We start from the raw sequence: 24,982 nt of genomic DNA on the forward strand, positions 1-24,982 counted from the left end.
AGAAGGGACCATCATGATCAGCTAATCCGAACCTCACCCACTCCTGTAATAGACTCCTAACCTCTGGCTGAGTTACTGAAGTCCTCAAATCATGATTTAAAGACTTCAAGGTGCAAAAAATTCACCATTTACACTAGTTTAAACCTGCAAGTGACTCGTGCCCCACGTTGCAGAGGAAGGTGAAAAACCCGCAGGGTCTCTGCCAATCTGACCTGAGGGAAAATTCCTTCCTGACCCCAAATATGGTGATCAGTTAGACCCTGAGCATGTGGGCAAGACCCACCAGGCATAACTCAAGCAATTCAAAAGACCCAGTGTACACAGGACTCGAAACCACCAGAACCCAAGATCCTTTGTCTGATGTATATAAAATGGGCAGAAGTACAGTGGCACCAAATGTCAGAAACTATAACACTGCCACCAAATTTGAGCAATTAGAAGGCTTAAAACCCTAGCTTGATGAGTGCAAATAAATTCAGAAGTGGGCCCTTGTGCTTATTAAAAAAAGCTCTTATTCTCTACAATATCAATCTGCCGTGAACATGCAAATATGCAGAACATTTTGAAATGGACTTGGCTACCAGTCTCACTGCACATGGAGCCAAGTCTGCTGAACCATTCACCCGCACCACAGCAAGCAACAGGGCAGCCTTCAACAAACTTAATCCACAGGACAAGCCCATCCAGAGGGGGGGAAATAAGCACTAGTGGCCTGCTTTTCACCAAAAGAGGAAAATGGAGGAGTTGGGCACAAACAGCACCAGAAATGCATGGGCTGACCTGAAAAAACTTACCAATCTAGAGGAAATGGTGGGGGGGAAGTCAGTTGGGAGAGGATGGAAACAGTTCAGCTGACACCAGTGCAGAGAGCTGTAAATGAAGTTTCCAAAGGCAACCTGAGCACCAGATCTGTTCTGGGGAAAGCCGCTGACTGACTGACTAGCCATAAAAAGCCAGCCACAGGCAGGGAAGGCTTGACATTAAACAGGCCCAGTTACCCCAGGAAACTAATTACATCCCTGCACAAAGACAAAATTACAATGTAATATGCTCAGTGTAACCAAGAATCTAGTGATCAAGAAATCTTACAAATTATTTTAAATAAATTAACTTGCAATTAAGCTGCAGAAAAGGAAACACCACCTGGAAACCCACAGCTTCAAAGCAAAACACGGTATTAACAGGACACTATTCAATGTTAAAATGGCAAAATATGACCTCCCCTGGAGTAAGTTTCTGCTTCTAAGTGTACCCCAAAAGCACTAACCCATTCTGTTCTCCCAAAAAAGGGAAGCAGATGGCCTGATTACCACTACTTTGCACCCTGTGTATTCATTTACTCTCATGCAAGGAGCGTAAATTGCTACCAAATCAGAACAGTACTGATTTACACCCAATTTTCATAAAAGTGAACCACCATGAGGGATGAGGCAATGGAGAAACAGGCTCCAAATCTTTTATATTTCAGAAGCTGGTCAATAACAGGACAAAAGCTTTGTCATAATGAGACCTGAAACTGTCTATGGCTCACTGTTCCTCCACTTCCCCTGTGGGCACCATTCTTGTCAGCAAAACTAGGCAAAAAGTCTCATTATAAATACATTGGGCGTAAGGATGGAGTCAGCGCTGAGTGGAGGGATGGCCTGTCACTGTGCAGTCTCAAAATTTGCTTTCCTGAATGGCTGAGTTACTCTGCTAGATTTCCATACATTCAGATTGGCTATATGAGCACTTCTGATCACTTTCTTCCCCTTTAGGACAACTGGGGCTCACCTAGTATCTTGTAAGGAGTCTAGGAGGAAAAAAATAGCATAAATTGTATATAAATTAATGCAAACCAATGACAAAGATAAATAAAATGTTTAATACCTGTAATTTATTATATACATAATATGCAAAACTTTTATCTGCACTCAGCATATGTAAAAGTATACACTTTCTTGACAGCACCCAGAAAACAGTTATGTATGTTTTTACCTGATTTGTCACATTTTGTAAAAAGACACTGTGCACAAATGAAACACCCAAAGAAAATCATAGGCTAAAACAGAAAGCATTCAATTACACACTGACAATTCAATATTGCACCACACGCACCAGAATAAATAAAAGTCAAGTATATTCATCACAATTTAATCACCAGTCTCTCTCCATATATTTTCTCTCTCTGTTTTGGTCTCCTGCTGTATTGGGAAATATGCTTCAGATACTAATTAGGTTTCAAAATGAAAAAAAAAAAAAGTTTTCCTGCACAATTTCGGGGTTTACACAAAAATAATTCCAGACTCCAGTGAAGAGATTTCATCTACTTTGAAAAATTTCTACTTTAAAGCACAGCACAGAATTGCACACTAAGGCTTCCTGTGATGCACTACCCTGACCGCCCGAGGACAGTGCTGTGATGTATAAGCACAGCTGAATTGTAAATACAAAACATTTTCAAAAAGTCTAATACAAAGTGCCCTTAATTTCTTTTAGTAATACAGGTAAAGAAATAGTTACTGTAATTGTGCAGTCGAAGCCTGACCTGGAAAGATTTTATGAAAACTAATCATTTCAGACTATCAAGTTTAAAGATCTGTCATCTGTGATAGCAGAAACAGACTAATCTGTATTTTTTTTTATACTCCTACATTCATGAATAGATTTTTTTAGACCCAATTTAGTAAAAAAAAGGCACATCTTCAAACACTGAATTTAAATCTAAAAACCAAAATAAACGTTTAATTATGATGAACGTCACTAGCTTAACATGTAATCCTTATAAGCAGGAATAGGCAATGGGGGTTTTTTTTTGTTTGTTTTTTACTTCAAAGTCTTTTGAAGTCTCATCAGATATTGACTACATTAACAAAATAAAATTAATTATCTGGTAGAGAGTAAACAGATTTTTGGATATAAAATAATTTTTTAATACTTTCCTAGCTGATTTACAAGCAGTAAGAATGCAGTAAATGTACAAAGACATGTTAATTAAAATCTAGTAACTTGTACAAAGTTTAAAAAAAATTAGTAACCCATATTAGCTATGAGAAAGTAGGTCTTGACTGCAAAGAGTGAATTAAATTTCTATATGAAATATAAAAAAAATTAAACAATAATTATTTTATGAGGGAACAAATACAGCACAAGGTGTACATTGTTTGAGGAAGGCTGGCAATGGAGACAATATTCCAGTCATCTTCTACAAGACAAATGACAACACGGTGCTTTCAAGATAAAAGAGTTGAAATAATCTTGCAATAGTGGTTAATTACAGCATCTCTGCCAATTACAGAAGTAAAAAAAGAATAATCAGGGCCTTTATTTCACCTATTTTTATCTGAAAGGCAGATTTAGCTCTAAACTGAATGTTTTAGAAGTGTCATTTTCTAATACACACTTTAAAAAATGTCAGTGGATCAAACAGTGAATACGTTTTTCATTTCCAAAGTTTTTTTCAACAATTCAGATGATTGTTCGTGGCTAATATAGTTATCTGGGCTGACAAAGATCTAGAGGTTCAATTCAGTTTAAAAAAATGAACAGCCACTTGGTCATGGTCCCAACATTCATTGTCTTGAGTAGATAATTCTAGAAACTACAGCAAACAATTCAGCTGGTCCCATTAAGCAGAGCAAACATAAAATGGCATGTAAATAATCAGCCAATCAGGTTACAGTATCTTGCATCTGTGTGTGTGTGTGTGTGTATGTGTGTGTATATATATATAGCAAGTACAATAGAGATGGATCAGTTTCTATGTTATGCAATATAACAGTTTTTAAAAAAAATACAGAGGCGCACTGTTAATTACCTTCGTTTGGGTATCTCTGTCAATTACTACTACACAAACCTGTAACCACTATCCAAAGGGTTCATTCGTTTTAGCAATGTGTTGAAAAGATGGAATGCTTCACCACTGCCAAAAACAGTTTATAGTAAGGACAATGCCCCTTTTTTCCTTACAGTGAGTCAGGTCACCTGCTGCCAATATTGGTCCTTCCACTTTGATGCCAGAATTGGTGTTTCTGGAGGCAGCAATGACAAGAAATGCTCTCTGATAGGCTACGTTCTCTCCTGCCTTGTGTATCTACTCATTTTGCATGCAATTTCTCTTCCCCCACCTCCTCCTTATTCCTTGGCCAGTCTCTTCCACTTACCCCCAATAACCTTGTAACACTTTGCCCATTGCTTCTAGCATTAGAGGTTAGCAACAGTTCAAGTATCTAATGGTAGAAGGACTACTAATGGAGAGCTAATGCTTGAAGCAGAGTAGAGCAGTGACTGTCTCTTTGTTGAGACCACACACTATGTAGCATGCGGGATAAAAAGTAATGCATCATTAGATTAGGGCTGTGAATCCAGAGTGCAATCTCTGCAGATTTAGATGAACCGTGTGCCTATTGTTTACACGCTTATTTACTTAGAGGAAACTTATCTTTGTAGTGCATAGCTTGAAATAAAGGTGCAATATGGGCATCAAAATAGAGGGCGGAACTCTCTTGATACACATTACATATACATTTTTGGTTTGCTAAAATTAAATCAGAAGTATTCACTAGTTGAATTCAGCATGACAACTGCAAAGTTATTTGCTATCTCAGAGGAACTGCAAATGCATCTTGCCTTGATCATAAAAAAAATCTGAAAATTCTGTATTTCACACAACTTCATTCTAATGTACTCTTCCAGACTTTGCAATTGCTAGCATAAATAACTGCTTTATATTTTATAAAAACCTGATTTTTAATGCAAGAGAAAACATAAAAGTGTACTATACACTCAACGTGTAAAAACAGATGAAACTGTAAAATCAATTTTAAGATTTGCAGGGCAGAAAAAAATTCCTAAGCATTTGCTTGAGCTAAAAAGCACTAGTTATATACAAACGCTGCAAATTCCTATTTTCCAGGAAAAATGTTTATTTGTGTTTTACTGAAATCAGTTGGCATTGACATTCCAGACATAAAAAATGCCAATGTAAACTTGGTCACACTGTTAAATGCAAGGTATAATGAATGACAAGCATTTTTTAGAAATCAAAGGTTCTTCTGTTTAATTACTATTTTTGTTAAGACACAAGGTTCTCAAATCAGAAAAACATATTTTATTGCTTTAAACATTACTGGCAATGGCTGAAATTTACAACCAAGCTGTTTTGAACAGAAGAGGATATTTCAATATTTTGAGGGATCCTAATCCAAGAGATTTAAGACACAAAGCAGTACTTTTATCTCTCAAAAGTAACTAAGGAACATAAATGGCATTCATCTCTTTTCCCCCCACATGTCAAACGAAGAATGCAAGTCTGATTTACTGGTGTATGGGCCCACAGAAATCTTGCAAGCCAGTGCATAGTTAGTCAATATTTCTGCTGGCATTTTGAACTAATTTAGTCAATGGAAACATTCATTAATAGCTTTTATTCCAAAAATCTGCATTAGTTTCTTTTTGTAAAAAATTAACCCTGGCAAGTATTAAAAATAAATATTTTAGGGTCAAACTAAAGCCTTGTTTTTCTATGCCCTCTCCTCCCTTTACATATTTTCTTGCTCACCAATAAGCAAATAAAAACAGAAGTTATACTATAAGAGGAGCTGAAATATTGAGGCAAAGGGGTGACCAGGATAGTAGAAAAACCGAACAAAATCACTGTAAATCAGTTAATGTGTCCTCAGCTTCTTTGCCTGCTTCTTACGTTTCAATTCCTCCTCTTCACGTCTCAGCTCTTCTAGGTCCTCTTGGACACCAAGTCTCAAACTGCCAAATAAGAGAAGATACTAAATCCTTTACACACTGCTACCCAGGAGACATTAATGTGTATAACTCCTGCTCTTCTTTTCATGTAGAAAAAGTAACTAACCCAAATTTAGAGTTTAACTTAAAGTATTAAATACACCAAGTATTCAAATAATTGAAGTTTGGCATAAGATATTTTTCTTTTTAAATGAAAGCTGCATGGTACCCAGAATTTTAGGTTTGTTGGGTTAGAAAGATCTCTCTCCACTTGAAGGATGCACAACAAGCCTGGGATATTTGGTTAAAAGCATTTTGGGGTAGAGAGAAAAAGATATTTTGCACAGGTGCTTTACAATTAATACAACTCTTCCCTTAGATTTTTAAGGGGAGCATCTAAACCTTCAAAAACAGTTGAACAGGGAGATAAGTGATCAACACCGAAAAACCCTTGTTTCATGGTCCCAATCACACAATTTGGTGAAGAGCAGTTGCTGTGTAGCATTCAAGTAATCGATTGGACAGTTGATCCCCATAACTCTATATTGCAGGCTGACTAACTTTGTGGGAAGAGTAGCTGTACCTGGGGAAGCAATCAAGACCTACTGGCCAACCTTGGTGAGAAGTTGCAAGTATGCAATACTTAACACATCTTTTAAAGGACAACGTTAAGGCCCAATAATGGAAACAGGAAACGTGCGCAACTCTGTCTCCATGTTTGAGTCCCAGTACTCAGTAGCTGGGGTAAAACACTGATTAGATTTTATAACCGCACCACATTCACCTTCAAACCATGCAGATGATAAAAATCTACTACAGACTGTTGGCCTGTGTCATATATTGCCACTAAAGAGCTGCCCCAGATATGCATGACTGAAATTCAAAAATCTGCTTCATTTTTCATTATTTTATTATTACTATATTTTGCATTTCTGTGTCTGGACAATGTTTATATATGCATTTACTAGTCAATTCCTTTCCCCAGCTCTCAAGAATTAAAAACATTCTACAATATTTAAATGATAAACCACAAGGCTTGTTAACATTTTTTGACTGGAACTATAAGACACTTATGGAAGACATTTGGCCTTAAGTTTTATGTAAGCCCGTTTTCACAAAGTTTATATTTAGGACCAAATTTCACCTGAAAAATGTCCATTTTAACTCAGCTGCATGACAAAGGTTCTAGTAGTAAGCAGAAGAAAATTCTTACTAACAAAACTTAAATCTTATTCATACCTCCTGGCTTCCTCTTTCTGTTGCTCTTTCCAGCTGCTCTCCATGTAACGTAAGGCATAATCACTTTCATCTTTATATCTGAAAGAAAATACTTATATCTAATCCAATATAATGAGAAACAAAAATTAGAGCTAATCAACACTAATACATATGGTTGAATTAAGAATAGGCAAGATTTTTTAAAATAAAAGATTATCCTGATAGATACCTTATTACATTTCTCCAAAAAATTAAACTCAAGTTTTAACCCGCTGAATAATAAGCATACTTTAACTTACTTAACCGAGTACTTGTTAACCCACGTTCAATAGTGAATTACAGAAAGCATGTCCTGTCCTATGCAGAACACCTGACACGGCTCATTCTGTTTTGTTTCTGTTGCAGTACTAACTATACCAGACCTGCTGTTGAAGGGTCCAGGTGTCCATAACAGCATAATATGGAAAAGGCTGAAATCCTTCCTAGTATTCATTAGAAAATAAAAAAATGTATCCATATGATTTAGTCTTTGAACCACTAGCCCAACACTGTAAAAGAAAAGCTCTTGACAATATGCCAGGTTTTTTTAATCTCTTATTTGAATAGTTTTGCTCTTTTCCTCACCTGGGACTTTGGACTGTTTAGTTACCCACCTTCCTTCCCATCCACAAAAAAAGACAAATGAAAGTCAAGTAGAAACAAAGTAGGCATCTGCTTCCTCCTTCACACAATTCAACAGTTTGAGGGGGTCACCTCTTGTGGTTGAACTGTCATGATATTTTAATGACAGCTATACTGATAGGTAAGACAGCTGTGAAAGAACAATTGCAAGCAGAAAAGGATAATACTTCTTCACAAATCTTCAGGTCAAAAATGTTCACTTGACACTATTCACACTAATTAATTCATACAGTGGGTTGTGCTTACATGGCAGCTCTATTAGGGTTGCCACACTGTTAAAGAAAATGTTGTTTTATCAAGAAAAACTGAGGTTTTTGAAATATCATTAAGTTTAAAAATACACCTCTGCCCCGATATAACGCTGTCCTCGGGAGCCAAAAAAATCTTACCGTGTTATATCAAAATTCATGTTATATCGGGTCGCGTTATAACGGGGTAGAGGAGTATACCTTAAGAAAGGAGGCAGAGTATGAAACAAGGCAAATAAAAGGTTTAATTTCTGGGTCAGTGTGTCGCATATGTTAATTGCTCTATGAAACAAATATATCAGAGGTATGACCCTCTGACAGAACAGTTAACATAAATTGAAGAGCTAGCTACAGAGCTTTACACTTGGGCAACAAGATACTATGATGTTGAATATAGAGCATAAATATTTAGAAGAGACTGTGAAATACTACAGGCTTCCATAGAAAGCATTAAATACCACAGGGCTGGAAATATGTATTGTCCGTTATCACATACGGCGACTCGAAGAATTGATAATTTTGTAATTTATGTTTCATTACTACAAAATTTTATATCATTCTAGTTTTTTAATCAAAATGTCATGTAATACCAAGTCAAATACCTTACAGAAGTCTAAATATATTATGCAACACTATTACTATTATCAACCAAACTTGTAATCTCAAGAAAAAAAGAGATATCAAGTCAGTTTGATCTATCTTCCATAAAGCCATGTTGATTTGCATAACTGCATTCCCTCCTTTAAGTGTTTGTTAATCGAGACCCATATCACCCACTCCAGTATCTTGCCTGGGACTCACATCAGGCTGCCAGGCCTATAATTACCCAGGACATCCCATTTACCCTTTTTAAAACTTGACACATCATCAGCTTTCTCCTCATCTTGGAACTTCCCCAGTGCTCTAAGACTTATTGAAAATCAACATTAACAGTCCAGTGAGCTCCTTAGCAAGCTTTTTAAAAAAATCTTGGAGGGTAGTTATCTGGACCTGATGATTAAAAAATGTCTAACTTTAGTAGCTTCTGTTTAACACCTTCCAGAAATACTTGTGGAATGGAAAGCGCGTAATCACCATGTGATTAGATGATCTCATGTTTCCCCCCCAAATACAGAACAAGAATATTATTGAACCCTTCTGTCTTTTCTGATTATTGATAATTCTACCATTTCCATCTAGTAATAGACCAATAACATTGTCAGGATTCTTTTTGTTTCCAAAGTATTTTAAAAAGTCCTTCTTATTGTCCTTAATTCTGCTGGCTACAGATTTTTCCTTGTGTTCCTTTGCTTTCATTATCAATTTTCTATAATTCCTAACTTTCAATTTATATTCATCACTGTCAACATCTCCTTTCTTCCATTTGTTATAGTTTAGAGAGAGAGAGAGAGAGAGAGAGAGAGAGAGAGAGATGCCTTCACTTCCCCTCTAAATCAAATTGGTTTTTTTAACCACCATGACCTTCCACCTCAGTTGGTGGATTGTGGAGCATTTAGTAAGATGTTTTTAAATGATCCTCAATTATCATTCACATTTTTTCTGATTAAATTCTTCCTTCCAGCTGATTTGGCTCATAATTGTTTTCAGCTTTGTAAAGTTGGCTCTGTTAAAGCATCAAGTATATATATACACTACTGGTTTGGACTTTCTTCTGTTTGCACATTTTAAATGTGATCAAGTAATGATCACTTGTAACTAAGCTACCATTAATTTTTAGTTCTGTGATCAGTTCTAGCCTATTAGAAGAAGCTGTAATAAAGAATTCCCCTAAAGTGTTTAACAATTTACAGTTTCAGAAGAAAAGAGCTGGTCAAACAAAATTAATGCAGGACATGAAAATACTGTTACATCTTAATTTCTCTTACTTATTCCGATCATAGCCAAATATTTCTCGAATATGTTTTGATATTTCTTCCTGGGGTTGCCCTTCATCATCAATGAAATCATCCATTTCAGAATCATATTCTTCATCATCTTCTATTTGCCTTTTATAACTTATAGGTGGAAGAGACGGCCTTGGAAGACCTAAAAAGAAAGAGTAAAAATATTTACAACTTCTGTAACCCATTTGTCACAAAATAATCTTCACTACTGAAATTATTATTTTTATTATTTTTCTATTTATGCTCCTCCCCATTACTTCTCTCCTTTTATTTCTCCTTGATAAATAAATGATTTCACTGGACTCAGTGCAGGTATATCTATGATTTGGAGTACAATTTGCAGCTCTGGGCCGCAAGACTGAGTTTTTAAAAAAACAACTGATTTGGACATTCCAAGAGTCTCAGCAAGAGGAAATATTTCCTCTAAGCTCCACGTACAAGCCAAGTTTCCCATCATTATAGTCAACTGCATCCCAGAGGAACTGCCAGGATGAAAGGTAAATGTATGCCTGCATACTTGCTCAACCGTGGAATTTCAAATACACTGATTTGCAAAAGTGCTATCCTATTTACAACTACAAAAAAATTTATTTTTTAAACTTCACTTCCCCATGCCAAAAAGGTACAGTAAATCCAGACAACACTTACTACGCATACTTCACAGGTTTGTTGTAGGGCCTAATGTTTATGAAGTGCTTTGAAATCCTTGAACAGATGGCACTATTAAAATTTAATTAATCACAATTTTAAATGGCACCTGGGCCTCAGGAATCCTTCATTTCTCTCCCCTTTGCCACTCACCCACCTATCCTTAAAAAGCAGCTCGTGTTTATAGAAGTTACCTGAAAAGAGCTAATTACTTTTTTTTTGGTTAGTTGGACTCCTCCCTCCTTCCTTTCTATTTTTTAATTTTGTTCTCTCTCTTTCCCTGGAAAAGACCTCACCTACCTAAGGATCTTATTTTCTTGGGTGTAAGCGTTAGGTGAAAAGGAAAGAAATATTGCAATGAGTGGCAAGGGGAGAGAAAAAGTCATACTGCTATTTAGTGGCACTCTTCAGAATGCAACTCTGGCTATCAGATACACTTAGAAAAATCTATCTACAATTCACTGGCAATTCCGATCAACTTCAACCTCAGAAATGAGGAACAAGTAATGCATGAAACATTTATAACACAAAACATTATTTGCTGAAAACAGCATACCTTGTGGATGAAACACTGGTCTATGCCCTGGAGAAGGTCTCGTTCCATTCATTGGTGCATTACTTGGTCTGGAGACTAGATTTTTAGATGAGATTGTTTCTGATACAACAGTGCACTTAGGTTTTGGAGGTGCAACTGAGCTGCTGCCTGGTCGCCCAGGTCCCACGCTTGAACTGAATGACTTTCCAGGTCCTGTCCCCGCACTGCTGGCCGGCCGCCCGGGCCCGCCCGTCCCCGCACTGCTGGCCGGCCGCCCGGGCCCGCCCGTCCCCGCACTGCTGGCCGGCCGCCCGGGCCCGCCCGTCCCCGCACTGCTGGCCGGCCGCCCGGGCCCGCCCATCCCCGCACTGCTCCCTGGCCGACCCGTCCCCGCACTGCTGGCCGGCCGCCCGGGCCCACCCGTCCCCGCACTGCTCCCTGGCCTACCCGTTCCCGCACTGCTGGCCGGCCGCCCGGGCCCACCCGTCCCAGCACTGCTCCCCGGCCGCCCGGGCCCGCCCATCCCAGCACTGCTCCCTGGCCGCCCGGGCCCGCCCATCCCTGCACTGCTCCCCGGCCGCCCGGGCCCGCCCATCCCAGCACTGCTCCCTGGCCGCCCGGGCCCGCCCATCCCAGCACTGCTCCCTGGCCTACCCGTTCCCGCACTGCTGGCCAGCCGCCCGGGCACGCCCATCCCCGCACTGCTCCCTGGCCTACCCGTTCCCGCACTGCTGGCTGGCCGCCCAGGCCCGCCCATCCCCGCACTGCTCCCCGGCCGCCCAGGCCCGCCCATCCCCGCACTGCTCCCCGGCCGCCCAGGCCCGCCCATCCCCGCACTGCTCCCCGGCCGCCCAGGCCCGCCCATCCCCGCACTGCTCCCCGGCCGCCCAGGCCCGCCCATCCCCGCACTGCTCCCCGGCCGCCCAGAGCTGGAATTTTTAACAATTTCATGCTGAGGGGGTGCTGCACTACCCAGTTTTGTATGGACAGAAGTAGATTTTTTCAGACTAGGTTCTTTAGCAGATTGTAGTTTCTGAGCCCCATTAGTGGGTGCTTTTGAGCTTGGTGTATGTGCGCTTGACCCAAATTTTCCTACTCCATTGACTGAAGATTTACTATGGATGCCACTCGATGAGCTTTTTAAAGGTCCATTTTGTGTAACTTTTGCTTTTTCCACTTGACTGGATTTGGAGGAAGATGATGACCTTGCATGTTTGTCGCTAAACACAGGCCCACTGGATTTCTTATCAGGACCACACTGAGAAGGGAAACTGCCTTTTGAAGAGGAACGTTTATCCACTGAGTTTTTGCTAAGTTTTGCATTTATAAACGCTTTATGAGAAAACACTTTATTTGAAGAACTTGATGCAGTTACATTCTTAATCTCTTTTTCAGGTTTTTTTTTCTCTTTCTGGATTTCCCCTTTTTTGTTTTTCCGGTCCAAAAATTCTTTTTCTCTCAATTCTTCTGCTGTTCTTGGCCTTTCTTCGGTCTTTTTCACTACTTTTATTTCTACTGGTTCATACTGTTTTTTTTCAGCCAGCCTCAGAAGATCTACAAAGTTCATAGGGGTAGGAGCACTTTTGGGAGGTGCCTTTGGTTTCACTGCAGCTTTGGATGGTTTCTCTTCATAGTCCTCTGGTTCATGCTCAGATTCAGTCTGACTGTATTCAAACAGCTCTGCCTCATCTTCTGTCATATATTCTGCATCTGTGCACTGATTGACATTTTCACAAGTCTGCCTCTTTTTAGGCTTCTCTTCAATAGGAATGCCATTATAGCCATAAAAGTTGTCCTTTGTCCGTGAAGCCATAGCTCTTGCTTTTCGGTCATGTTTCAGTTCAATACGCTTAGCTAGAAGTTCCTCCTTCTTCCTTTTTGCCTCTAGTTCTGTAAAAGAATATCAGGAAAAGATTTTTCAGTCACGTCTAATCTAAATTTCTGGAGATGAAGAATTCCAGAGGGATTAAGTAAATATTATGAAGAACATGGCTACCGTTCAGTCTGAACAACAACAACTATAGGGAACATACACACAACTTTAAAACACCAATGGTTTGAATAAAGTCTATAGCCAAAAGATTTAAAATTAATCCAGATGGGGTTAGTGTGTCTAATTTTTAAAGGCACAATATTGTGATGTAAAGTCAGGAATCCTGGCTTTCTGTCACTTTCAGACACTGTTAAATACAGTTTTTTCAATATTAAAAGCTGTACAAAAGTTCAGAACAATTCCTTGTGCCTGCTCCTGGTTCATGCTATTAGTCCTTTCTGGCTGCTTTGACAGCAAGTGCGGAAGTGCTGCTGAGCAAACATTTGGATTCACAAAGGAGAATGTGCGCAGCCCTGAGGATCACTGCTCTACAGTGGGTTCTGACTCCACAGCAATTATGTAAGGACATTCCAAAGAATGGAGACCTATAACAATGATATTCAAAGGCACGTAAGGAGTAGGGTAAAAATGTCCCAAAGAGAGTCACTGAAGGAGTTCTTCTCCAGTAGGGAATACTCAGAACAACTTTAACAGGTACCTTTTCCTCTAATTTCTTCTTCTTTCCGCCTCAGAAAAGCTTGCACTGCTGCAGAATGGACACCTTTGACTTTTGGATCTTTTTTGGGAGGGCCTACTGCCAAACTGTATCTTTTCTGCAAAGAGAAAGCAAATTGGTCAGAAGAAAACAAAGGTTTTAATATATATAGCCGTTTTTACTAAATGGGAAAATCACAATCAATGAGAAGTTTAGGCTGTCTACACTACGGACAGCTGTACCACTGCACCTGCGCCGCTGTAAAGTCTCCTATGCAGCCTCTCTATTTCGGCAGGAGTCGCTCGCCTGCCAACATCACGCTGGTGCTTTTCTCGGTGAAATGTATGTCAGTCACGAGTGTGTTTTTTCAGACACCTGACCGACAAAAGTTTTGCTGACAAAAGTGCTAGTGTAGACAAAACCTTAGTAACAGAGATTTATCTGGCTTTAAATATGTTAACGATGAAAGGCAATATTCATTAAGCAACAGACTTCCAACAAGAAATGAGGCAGCTCAGCATTGCCCAGGAACAGGTCCTATGTACAAAATGAGCCATTCTGGGCATAAAATGGACAAGGAACCAGAAAGGAGGAAATGGACCAAAAGAGAGGACAGAAGAAAATCAGAAGGGATGAAGAGGAAAAAAAGTGAGAAAAGGAGGGAGATTGACAACATGTGCAATAGCTACACCAGTGGTCTAGTAGAAACAGCCATTAGAATGGACCCAGATGCAGCTCTACACTCAGTAGGGGAAAGGAGTACCACACACAACACACGAGCCTTTGTCTGGAGAGTGAGGTAATACACCTCACTCTTGGATGACTCCCCCTTTCCAGATCAAAAGAGTTTACAGGCTTCATTCAGCCTTCCTTGTCTGCCTCCATACAAACTGGAATCAATATAACTATGTTGGCTCTATTTTATACGATTAGTTATTTTTGATGTAAGTCTGTGTGTGGACCCTACTGTCAGATTAAGAATAATTTCTTTGGATGTAATTTAATTTGGTAAAAAATCAATTTACATTACATCCAAATAGGATACTCTTAATCCAAAATGTGTGACCACACAAAGATTTGCTCTGACATAATTAAAGGTGTGAAACTGATGTTATTTTAGTTCGAGGCTTACGGGTTACTATCACACAGAACTTCCAAGGAGTAGAAGAAGTAAAAAGGAGAAACTAGGGGTTTACTGGAACGTCTTCCCCTATATAAAAGACACACTTCAAACTAAAAAGGTTTAGAGAAGGAAACAAAGGTGACAATGGATAAGCTAAGTGAAATAGGGGAAATTAGTTAAATCCAAAAGCAGCTGGGAGAACCCAAAGAAAAGAAAGGTAATTTTAGAGAGTGTATATCTTCCTTTCTGCTAATAAGCAAAAGCTGTTAGCTAACTGGACTGCTAGGTGAAACAAAATCACTCTGTAAAATTTTGAGATTTCCCTCATTTGAAAGAATTGCCTGGGGGAAGTGAGCTGAAATCCTGCCATATATGAAACCGTAAGTATTCCTACAGCTGGCAGCATGCTGAAACACACCATCACCGGGGGGGTGGCTAGTCTCATTCAACAAGTATCACCACCAAGACACTCAATTTAAGAAATCATTGTACTGGGTAACATCTGGAAAAAGAAATCGATGGCCAAATACCTAGGAGGTAGAAAAACTGGTTAGCAGTGTAATTTTACTCATACTTAAGTATATGGCCAATTGGAGTTTTTTAGCTCTAATTTCTGATGAAGACTGCAACATACCAACACAAATGCTTTGAGTGTTCTATATAAAAATATGAGCATGTGTTAAAACAAATATGTTTACTAAGATTCAAGGTTCAGAGGATTATTTCTACTAAGCACTAAGACAAAACTGGTTCTTAGAACACCAGCTGCAAGGCTCCTGTAGCAGCTGTTTAAAAGTTGCTTTTTAGTAATTCCTGAAATTGCTAAAGCAAAACTAAAAAAACCACAATCTCATTTCAGTAGCAAAACCTGACATTCAGCATCAAGTTTACGAGCTTTCTACAACCTGAATGTATCTACTGATAGATATGTCTATGCATAAAATGTATCTTCACAATCTGAGGACTTCTTGCAAACCTCTTACTCCTTTGAGTAGCTCTTAACTCACACACACAACAATCCTTTGCACTTGCAATTGAAATCAGTGAGACTAATCATCTTAGTAACGACAACTAGAGAAAGTAAAGATTTCCAGGGTTGGGCCCTTCATTTGAAAGGCACCAATAGCAGTTTTGTTAGTAGTTCAACTTTCCTGTTGGGTACAAAATAAAATGTCCGGGGAACTAAACAGTTCCTGGAGCCCCAGGGCCTTTAAATCGCCACCCAAGCCCTGCTGCTAGAGCCCCGGGGGTAGCAGCAGCAGGGCTCCAGAGGCGATTTAGAGGGCCCGTGGCTCCCTGCAGCAGCTGGAGCCCCGGGCCCTTTAAAGCGCCGCCCAAGCCTCGCTGCCGGAGCCCTGGGGTTACCGTGTTATATCGAACCCATGTTATATCGGGTCGCGTTATATCAGGGTAGAGGTGTATTTACACATCATCAAGACTGATCTTTTTGTTGACAGTTTCAGACTGAAAGGACAAAGACTGGACTACCCTCTCATTCTTAGAGATCCTTCCAGAACAAGGTTGACGCACACTGGTGAGCAGTTTAGAGAACCCTGCACTGTTACTACCTATTATATTACTGCTCTGTGGATGATTTCATTCCTAAAGCTGATAACACATTTCACCAACAGTAAATTCACATTTGAAAATTTATCATTCAATTTCTACAAATGATTTTTAAAAATAATGAATGTACAAAATAGAAATTTTGTTTAAGAGCTTTGTACAAGAGGACAAAGAATGCTTTACAGATAGCAGGGCCAAATGCAGAATGATCTATCACATTAGAAAGGCTTATAAAGAAATTAAGGGTTAGAGAAGCATTTTTAAGCACTGTATTACAATGCAGCAAAATACACTGCTTTCTGGTGAATAAGCGGCATTACAAGCAATCCCTCTCAACACCATTTGTGTGGGAACTTGTACAAGAGTATATAGTAATATTTTTAAAATGAGTTTTTCCCAGTCAAGGAAGCTTTCTAAATATCATTTCTATTTGATCTTGAAGATGCAGCTACCAAACACTGTTCAAATTATTTACAGTATTTCTCATGTTATGAATCACTAGTTCTGCTCCAAAAAGTATTTTCTTCAAACTCTGTCTGTAAGCATTGTGAAATGAGTAACCAGAACAGGTTTATAAGTTTAGCTCTATTTAAAAAATGAACAGTTGGTCTGAAGCACAAAGCTGTTCCAGAACCATCCACACAATGATTACTCTAAACTGTGAGCTACTCCAACATCAGTTTCCTGGAATGACAGACAAGATAAGCATGAACATCCTACTTTTTACCAAGTAAGCAGCAGTTACACCAATCAAGTTTCACACGGTTATCAGAAAGTTTGTCAAAGGAATGGAAAAACAGCCTTTAGAAAAGAGCAGGTCAAGCTATTCTGGAACAGTGTGCTTCTCAAACTGTAAACACTGATTATCTCTCAGGGTAGCAACTGATATCAGCTCCATGGCTAAATATTGCTGAAGTGTACCACATTGGCTTTGCTTTCTCACAAAATACAAGATACATTTTCAAGGCTCATCTTCTGGGCACTGGAAGCGCCTTTCCTCAACTGTACATTGTGTCCCTTAAAGTATTGAAAAAATTATTCATCCCACTGATGAGCTTTATTGTTAGAAGATATTCTCTTCCTCACCATCCTCCTCCGAGGCTCCTTCGTGCTCAGAGGATGCTAATTTTTACCTCATCCTCCCTGAATTTTGCCCACAGCCAACCAACCCCTACTGGAAAACCTGTGTGTATGTACCCCCAGGGTTACACATACTCATGGCTGAGAACTACCGAGGTAAACTATTCAAAAACCTCAAAGTTGACGTTCATTTGGAAAATTATACATGTTATTTTCATAAAACCGAAGATTATGGTAGCTAAAAAAGATCACAGAAAAATATTTTTCTGCTTATGCATTTGACAACATTTATCAATAGCAAGTTCCACTGTTCCCTCCCATATAGTCATTTCCCCTTGATTGTGTCTTCTACATAGCAATAGAGATTAATTTAAAAAAAAAAAAGAAAAGTCAGATCCCTACATACATTTTGGTCACAAACTCTGCCGGACCCTAGAGGTCAGTTATGAAAGCAAATCAAGCTCAGAATAAAACACAAATCTTCAGTCAAGACCGGCATTTTATATCACATCCTATGGCTTGCCCATTGTCATACAGAAGTTGGTCTAATACAGTGGTTCTTAACCTTTACTGCAGCCTGCACCCCTTTGGTTCTCAAAATATGTTCTAGCACCCCTTATCAAAAATCAAAATATGTTCTCGCACCCCTTATCAAAAATCATTGACGTAGATCAGTTCTTTAAACTTAGATATATTTTTGTTTATATATTACAGTAATTGTTAAAAATGTATGTTAATAAATACATAGGTTTGATGAAACAAAGTAGTTGTACTTACGCGCCTGTGCTTAATTTGTGTTTTCGATGATTTACCTTCTAAAAATATCTGGCATGTCTCACACCCCCCAGAAAGGGCATCTCGCACCCCTAGGGGGTGCATGCACCCCAGGTTAAGAACCACTGGTCTAATAGGATGGTATTTCTAGGCTCTGGTTTATGAGGTGAGACACAGTTATATGAACCCTGTATGGGCAGGTTTACATTACCCACCGGATCAGCAGGTAACAATTGATCTATCAGGGGTCGATTAATCAATCCCCGAGCACTTTCCTGTCGACTCCAGTACTGTATTGTAGCTGAAGTTGCGTATCTTAAGTCAATCCCCGCCCCTAGAACAGACCAGTGCTAAGTGTGGACTGACTGTGGGTAGGCGTGTCATGTTTTTACTCTACATCAGGTCCCATCTTCGTATTTCATATGCAGAAATAACATGCCCAAAGTTTCCACTGCCCATGAGAGGAGGTAATACACATTCCAATGAGCACCAGTAAGTCTTTTCTCTTCAGCTGCTCACAGCCTTTTTCAAGTATACACTTTGGGTTATAAGCTCTGTTGGCTTGACCTGTTCATAGCTGTTTGTGCATTGGTGCTACTTCTCAGTCATAGAAAGAAATTTTATAGGGAAGGGGCTTTTATAATGATGCACTATAAACCATTTTACTGACATCCATGTGTCTGCAAATTCTGCTGGAGGCTACTTCTTCAGCATTTAACTTGCACTGCAGCCATTTAAATCCATCAGCACTAGTCCACATGGTTCAATTTATTCACTTACCACATATCTAAATGTGGTTTACCATAAAATAACCTCTCTTCAATCAGTGCAGGTCTGGAGGAAAGTTGTTTCAGTTCTGGGTGACCTCCATGAGATTTAAGTCCTATTCTCTTTCAGGTTTCTAATTGCTGTGTTCTATAAATTCTCTATAATAAGGATTGGCCCTTCATCAGAAGTAGAAGAGATCTCCCTTGTCAGTGGATTTCAATCTGGGGTCTGAAGACTATGTCTAAGGGGTCTGTGAAAGGTTTTCATTACCATAGAACAATGGTTTTCAACCTGGGGGCTCCACAGACTATGTCTAAGATTTCCAAAGGGGTCCACATCTCCATTTGAAATTTTTTAGGGGTCCGCAAATGAAAAAAGGTTGAAAACCTAAACATTTCAGTTACTGATGAGAGGTTCCTCGCAGCAGTCAGAGAACAGAACTAGATAAAGGGGTGATTTTGGTTGTAACTATTCTCAAAGTGTGTGTTAAAATGTTTGTAATTTTATTTTGCATATACAATATTTTGCACTTTTATAGTATCTTCCATCCAAATATCTCAAAGTACTTTATCTTCATTAAGCCAAAGAACACCTCTGTGAAGTAGAGAAGTCTCCACTTATCACAAATGAGGAAATGGAGACAAGAGTTTAATCCTGCACCCATTGAAGTCAATGGTAAAACTCCCATTGATTAAGTTACTAATCAAGTTACTAATGCCCAAATCCTGAAAGGCATTTAGGTTCCAAACTTCCATTGGCATCAATGGAAGTTAAGCATCTAAATACTTTCAAAGATCTGGGCCTAAGTGACCTACCCAAGGTCACACTAGAAACCTGTGCTGGAGCTGAATACTAAATATATAATATTGAAACCACTGCACAACACAATATCTACAACACACAGGTAAATATGTACTTGCAGCTGCACCACAAGGGGCATAACATTTTTCTGCAGCTGCTATGGAAACTTTTGGCAATATCTGTCTAATAAGCCCATTACCCAGATGTATATACTCATGGTTGTATTTACTGATAACTTTACAAGGAGTTTTCTTTTAAAAAGCCAACATTTCCCTTCTTACCTTGTAATGGGAATACTCTCTGAATTAAACTACTACTTATAACACATTTTATTATTTCTGAACTTGATTTTCTATGGGGAGATGAACAGGTATACAATTTTACTGGGACATGATGCAATAATATCATTCACCATCATCATCATCCATGCAAATTCCAAAGGGACACAGCCTCCTTGCAGCTCAAATACCACTCCAACTGATCTCTAGCTAAGTCCTTAAGACAATCTGGCTGGATGTTCAGTCTATGACTGTCTTTGGCAATCTTATTGTGCCACTGAAGCTTTTGATGACCACCTAACCACCAGTCATGTAGCAGCATTAGTTGGCAAACAGGAGTTGTAATTTGTTATACTATCACTGTTTTTAACTAAACATTATTGACAAAAGTGCTTAATTTCTTTTGAAAAAAGTATTTTTCTTTTGATAATGACAAATTTAGTGAACTTTCACACAGATAACCTTTTATATAAATAAGTGATGGACAACACCACTTTGGCTTCTAGCAAAGGGCAACTCCTTAGAGACTTAATGGGATGAAGCAATTATAAACCTTTTCTACTAAAAGCATATTTAAATTCGAACATAAAGATAGAACCAACACCAGTTATGCAGCCAGAAAAGGATGTTGAATGACTGATCAAATGTTCTGGCTGATGAACTTGAAAGTAGTGTTTTTGTTCCAGTTCCAAGGAAGACTCCCACCTTAATTTCTCCTCCTAAAATAACAATTTATGGTCCAAACTGGAGCCAAGCTGTTTCTATGCTAGACCCAATTACAGCCCCTCCTCTCTGAATTGTTGCCTGGAGTTCAAAAGTCTGGGATTCAGAGGCTCTAGATCAGGGGTGGGCAAACTACAGCCCGAAGGCCACATCCGGCCTATCAGACCATTTAATCCGTCCCTCAGCTCCCGCCGGGGAATGGAGTCAGGGGTCTGCCCTGCTCCGCACAGCTCCCAGGAAGCAGCCGGCATGATCCCCCCTCCGGCTCCTAAGTAGTATGTGGAGGCTTGGCCAGGCAGCTCTGCGCGCCGTCCTGTCCGCAGCCACCGCCCCTGCAGCTCCCATTGGCTGCAGTTCCCAGCCAACAGGAGCTGCAGAGATGGCACCTGCAGATGGGGCAGCATGCAGAGCTGCCTGGCTGCGCCTCAGAGCAGGAGGGGGAACATGCTTCCAGGAACTGCTTGTGGGTAAGCGTCACTGGGAACCTGCACCTCTGAGCACCCCCCCCCGTGCCCCAATCCCCTGATCCTCCTCTTGCTCTCCGAACCCCTCAACCCCAGATCCCCCTCTTGTACCCCAAGACCCTCATCCTCAGCTCCACCTCAGAGCCCTCTAAAGTCTTGAAGCCAATGAATGATACATAGATGGGAAAGACTGCAGAGCAAGCTTGCCAGTGCCCTTAAATTGACCTGCTCAAATACCCAGCCTTTCCACACTCCCTCAGTGACAACATTAAGCAACCAGTTTTGGTTTTCCAGTTTTAAAAATCTCATTGCCAATGACTTTATTCCACCCAAAAAACTATGTTGCAAGAACATTAAGGTTAAAGCAGAAGTCAGGAAAAGGCTACAGTGAAGTTGCACACTTTATCTATGACCCTAATGAGCACGCACAACAATACAATCTAACTTAAAGACCACATACTAGTTCTAAAAAATACAAATATACTTTTCTACAAATCAGATGCATATGCGCAGCACCCTATTTTTTTTCATTGTCATGAAGTGGAACATATTGTCTTCATTAACACTCACATACTAAAAACTTATTGATAGTAAATAAGCCTTCCTTGAGTAAAATTCAGGGAATAAGTCAGTTAAGAAAGACACTAATCTAGCTGTGAATTTGTGGCATTTATATGCCAGGAAGTTTTGCTAATTACTCTGTATGGTACATTTAACATGATGTATGATGCAAAAGTATGGTTTATTGTATACCTTTCATACAAATGGCTTTCATAAACTCAGGCATACACAAACATCTTGTATTACTGTGTATCTAAGGTTATAGAAAAATGTATTAAATTGCATACAGTGTATGTGATCATTAAAGATGATATTGCAGAGAATACACAGACAGGGGAGAGTTACCTAGCATATGAAACCATAACTTAATTGACTTTCCATAGTGTGAGTCCTTAGTTGTACAACTTCAACATTCTCGTCACATAATTTCTTACGTTTTTCTAAAAGAAAAAATAAAACAAAATGTTCTTAATTGTCCTGCTGGTTTGCAAAGAACTGACAATAGCATGTGTAAATTCTATAATCCGGAATTATTCTGCTAGACTACACTAAACCACATTGTCCCTTACATTTGAAGTCAACAGCAGGTAGGGGTGCCTTAGATGTCTATCTTCAGAAGCCCACAAGAAATAGCCTCTCCTATACCTTAGCAGCTGCACGTAAAAGACCACACACAGCAGAGTTCCCCCCTGCACACCTCACTGAGAATAGCAACCCTTCCTAAGCCCTTCCACACTACACAGATGGCCTTGCCTACAAGCAGAAGTTGCACTAATTTCACTTATACCAGCACAGAGAGACAAGGAAGCCTCAACTCCTGTACACCTGAAATGCATTTTTTCACTCTACAATTAAGTTAACCATGCAAGTAAATCCTGCTGATCCAGCTTCCTTTGAAGACAATGGCTAAACACCTATTAAAAGCAACAGGAGCAAGACTGGGCCCTTGAATAGTATAGAACCTCTGATATGGAAATGAGAGCTGTCTCAACAATGCATAGTAACAACATGCAACTATTTAGGATAGGAAGCAAATACAAGTATTCCATTAAAACTGCAGGAGAAAACGGAGTAGACATAATTTTAAAGGTGCAAGACATCTAACTACTACAAGACAGAAACAGATCAAGTGTTAGGGATAGAATACAACATACAGGCAAATGAATTACCCATCAAGACAAAAGTTAAAGGTTCTGTTTTTCCTGCAATTGCTGATTCATCATTAATACCAAAAAGCAAATGCCTCCACCCTAGCCCAACGTCTACACCAAGATAAGTGAAGATATCAAATGTCACCAGGGAAACAGAACCTCAAAGCTCTGACTGAAGAATGGACACGACCACTACAGTATTTAGCAACAGTAAATTTCCTTAGTTAGCTGGAGGGATCACTACTGGAAAATGAGAAAAGTTCCTTGCCCCCACCAAACAGATACACTGTGTTAGAAGTAATTTCAGCCCTTGCCAGTCAAGGGTAGCAGAGACAGGAGCAGGGAATCCAAACCACCTAACACAGTACTACCACCAGGCTACTTGCCCCTACCTGCTTTCAGATTTCACGTGTACCAATTAATTGGCTCATTTTATACACAAATCTACATTAATTCCACATAAAACTGATTTTATTCTGTTTGTTGTAAAAGCGAACAAAGGCTGACGTTAATTTGGTTTTAAATGTTTTACATAGAAAAAAAAAGAAATTAATCCCAGCACACTGCAGTCTTCCACCTGCCACAGCTGCCTCCTTCATTCCACAGCGATCAAAGCTAGAAAAGATCTGGGGCTGCTTAGGAAGCGCGCTGCTCCCGGACGGGCTTTCTTTCTGCCTCTTTGTCCCACACTGGAAACAAACGTCAACTCTATTTTAAACGCAAGGAAAAGGATGATCCCACCGGGACCCCAGTAACTGCAGCTCCCTGCAAACATTTCACCGGAAGGCGCGTCTCATTCCGGGCCGCCGGACAGAGCAGGCGGAGGACAAGCCCACTCCGCTCCCGCCGCGCTGGGAGCCGGGGCAGGAAAGGCCCCCGCCGCGCTGCTCCAGGGAACGGACAACAGACTCCCGGCTGGCAGTGACACCAAAGGCTCGGCCCGGCCCGTGGCTCCCCCCGCCCAGCCCGGGCCCCCCCCCCCGACTCGCCCCCACCTACCAGCTCAGGCCCCCCCAGCTCTCACGAAAGCCTCCCCCGGGGTTTTCCTCCTCAGCGCCGCCCCCCCCCTCCCCGGGCTCTCACCGACACCGCGCTCAGCCCCTGCTGCTCAGACGCCACCATCAGGATCTCCCGGAAATCCATGTCTGCCCGGGGCTGGCTCCGGGAGGCGACGGGCCGGCGGCGAGACGGGCCCCAGACCGCCCAGCTGCGGAGGCTTCACTCCAGCTGTGACTCCCCCCTGACCACTTCCGGCCCCCCACAGCCGACGACTGCGCCGAGCCAACGTCTTATATGACCTCGTACACGTCACCACCTTCATATGTCACTTCCTGGCCAACGTCACATTCCTCCCGTGCCTGAGACACGTGTCATCAACAACACGTGACTCGGGTTCTACAGGCTCCACCTCTTCCCGGCGGGTGGGAGCCGGAATCAGGGCTTTAGGCCCCGCCCCCCAGGCGCAGGGACGGGAGGGGTTCAGGCCGGGGCTGTAGCCAGTCTCCAGGGTGGGATCAGAGCTCGGGCTCCGCCCCCAAGGAGCGGGGAGGGTGGGGGAATCAGGGTTACCACCAGGGTACAAGTAGGTGAGAATCAGCTAAACCAGGCCTGCACAACTCCTAAAGTGGCGAGGGCCACATTACTCTAAAGAAAACAGCTGAGGGCCGAAACCTCCCGGCCCTGCAGAAACACCCCACCCCAGGGCCGTCCAGCCCTGCGGAAACAAACCCTCCTTCCCCAGTGCCGCCCCACCAAAACAGCTGTGGGCCAAAAAGGAAGATTGGGGCTGGGGAGGTGATACTTTATTTTAAATCAACTGGGGGCTCCCAGCTGAAGAGGTGGCTGGGAACCCTCAGGGTCAAATTAAAGGGCTTGGGACTCCGGCGGCTGGGGGAACCCAGCAGGGCCGGCTCTAGGTTTTTTGCTGCCCCAAGCAAAAAAAAATTTGGCTGCCCCCTGTCCCAGCCCTGGGCTCCCCCCTGCACACCCCCCCATCCTGGGCTCTCCCCTCACTGACCCACACCCCCTGCTGCCCCAGTGCTGGGCTTCCTCCTTTCCTCCCCATCAGTGCCTTCCCCCCACCCTGCTGCTGCCCCAGCCCTGGGCTCCCCCCCACCAGTGCCTTGCCTCCCCCCCCCACACACCTCCTGCCTCCCCAGCCCTGGGTCACTGGTCACGCTCCCAGGGCAGGTCATTCAGCAGGAATTTTGGATATGCACAAAACACAGACAGGA

At 41.1% G+C, this 24,982-nt stretch overlaps 2 protein-coding genes across 5 annotated transcripts in view; one reads left to right on the forward strand and one right to left on the reverse strand.

Annotated features, from left to right (window-relative positions):
- The window catches only part of TMEM86A (transmembrane protein 86A), a 121,643-nt gene that overhangs the window by 5,843 nt on the left and 90,818 nt on the right, over positions 1 to 24,982 (forward strand). For 2 of the 4 annotated variants that reach the window (XM_045012350.1, XM_045012352.1), the window contains 2 exons: positions 6,270 to 6,336; positions 16,040 to 16,116. The gene's annotated coding sequence lies outside the window, so the exon portion shown is untranslated. Of the gene's footprint in view, positions 1 to 6,269; positions 6,351 to 16,039; positions 16,117 to 24,982 lie in introns of all 4 variants that reach the window. The other 2 variants (XM_045012349.1, XM_045012351.1) reach the window with 2 other exon arrangements.
- SPTY2D1 (SPT2 chromatin protein domain containing 1) lies at positions 1,842 to 24,142 on the reverse strand. Its single transcript, XM_045012354.1, has 8 exons — positions 23,832 to 24,142; positions 13,463 to 13,577; positions 11,697 to 12,821; positions 11,335 to 11,666; positions 10,953 to 11,133; positions 9,731 to 9,890; positions 6,958 to 7,035; positions 1,842 to 5,742 (listed from the first exon to the last, which is right to left on the reverse strand). The coding sequence occupies exons 1-8, from the start codon at positions 23,889 to 23,891 to the stop codon at positions 5,646 to 5,648; spliced, it is 2,148 nt and encodes a 715-aa protein (XP_044868289.1). The 5' UTR covers positions 23,892 to 24,142; the 3' UTR covers positions 1,842 to 5,645.

Source organism: Mauremys mutica, chromosome 4 (assembly GCF_020497125.1).
Source record: "Mauremys mutica isolate MM-2020 ecotype Southern chromosome 4, ASM2049712v1, whole genome shotgun sequence".
NCBI lineage: Eukaryota > Metazoa > Chordata > Testudines > Geoemydidae > Mauremys > Mauremys mutica.

What these genes read in the sequence shown, in the direction of transcription:
- SPTY2D1 (XM_045012354.1), bottom strand. Translation starts at nt 23,891, where the DNA reads ATGGATTTCCGGGAGATCCTGATGGTGGCGTCTGAGCAGCAGGGGCTG. An exon ending in GCCTGGGCGGCCGGGGAGCA is followed by an intron (nt 11,667 to 11,696) that starts GTGCGGGGATGG and finishes CTGGGCGGCCAG; the next exon opens with CCAGCAGTGCGGGAACGGGT. An exon ending in TTTGGCTATGATCGGAATAA is followed by an intron (nt 7,036 to 9,730) that starts GTAAGAGAAATT and finishes ATTTTCTTTCAG; the next exon opens with ATATAAAGATGAAAGTGATT.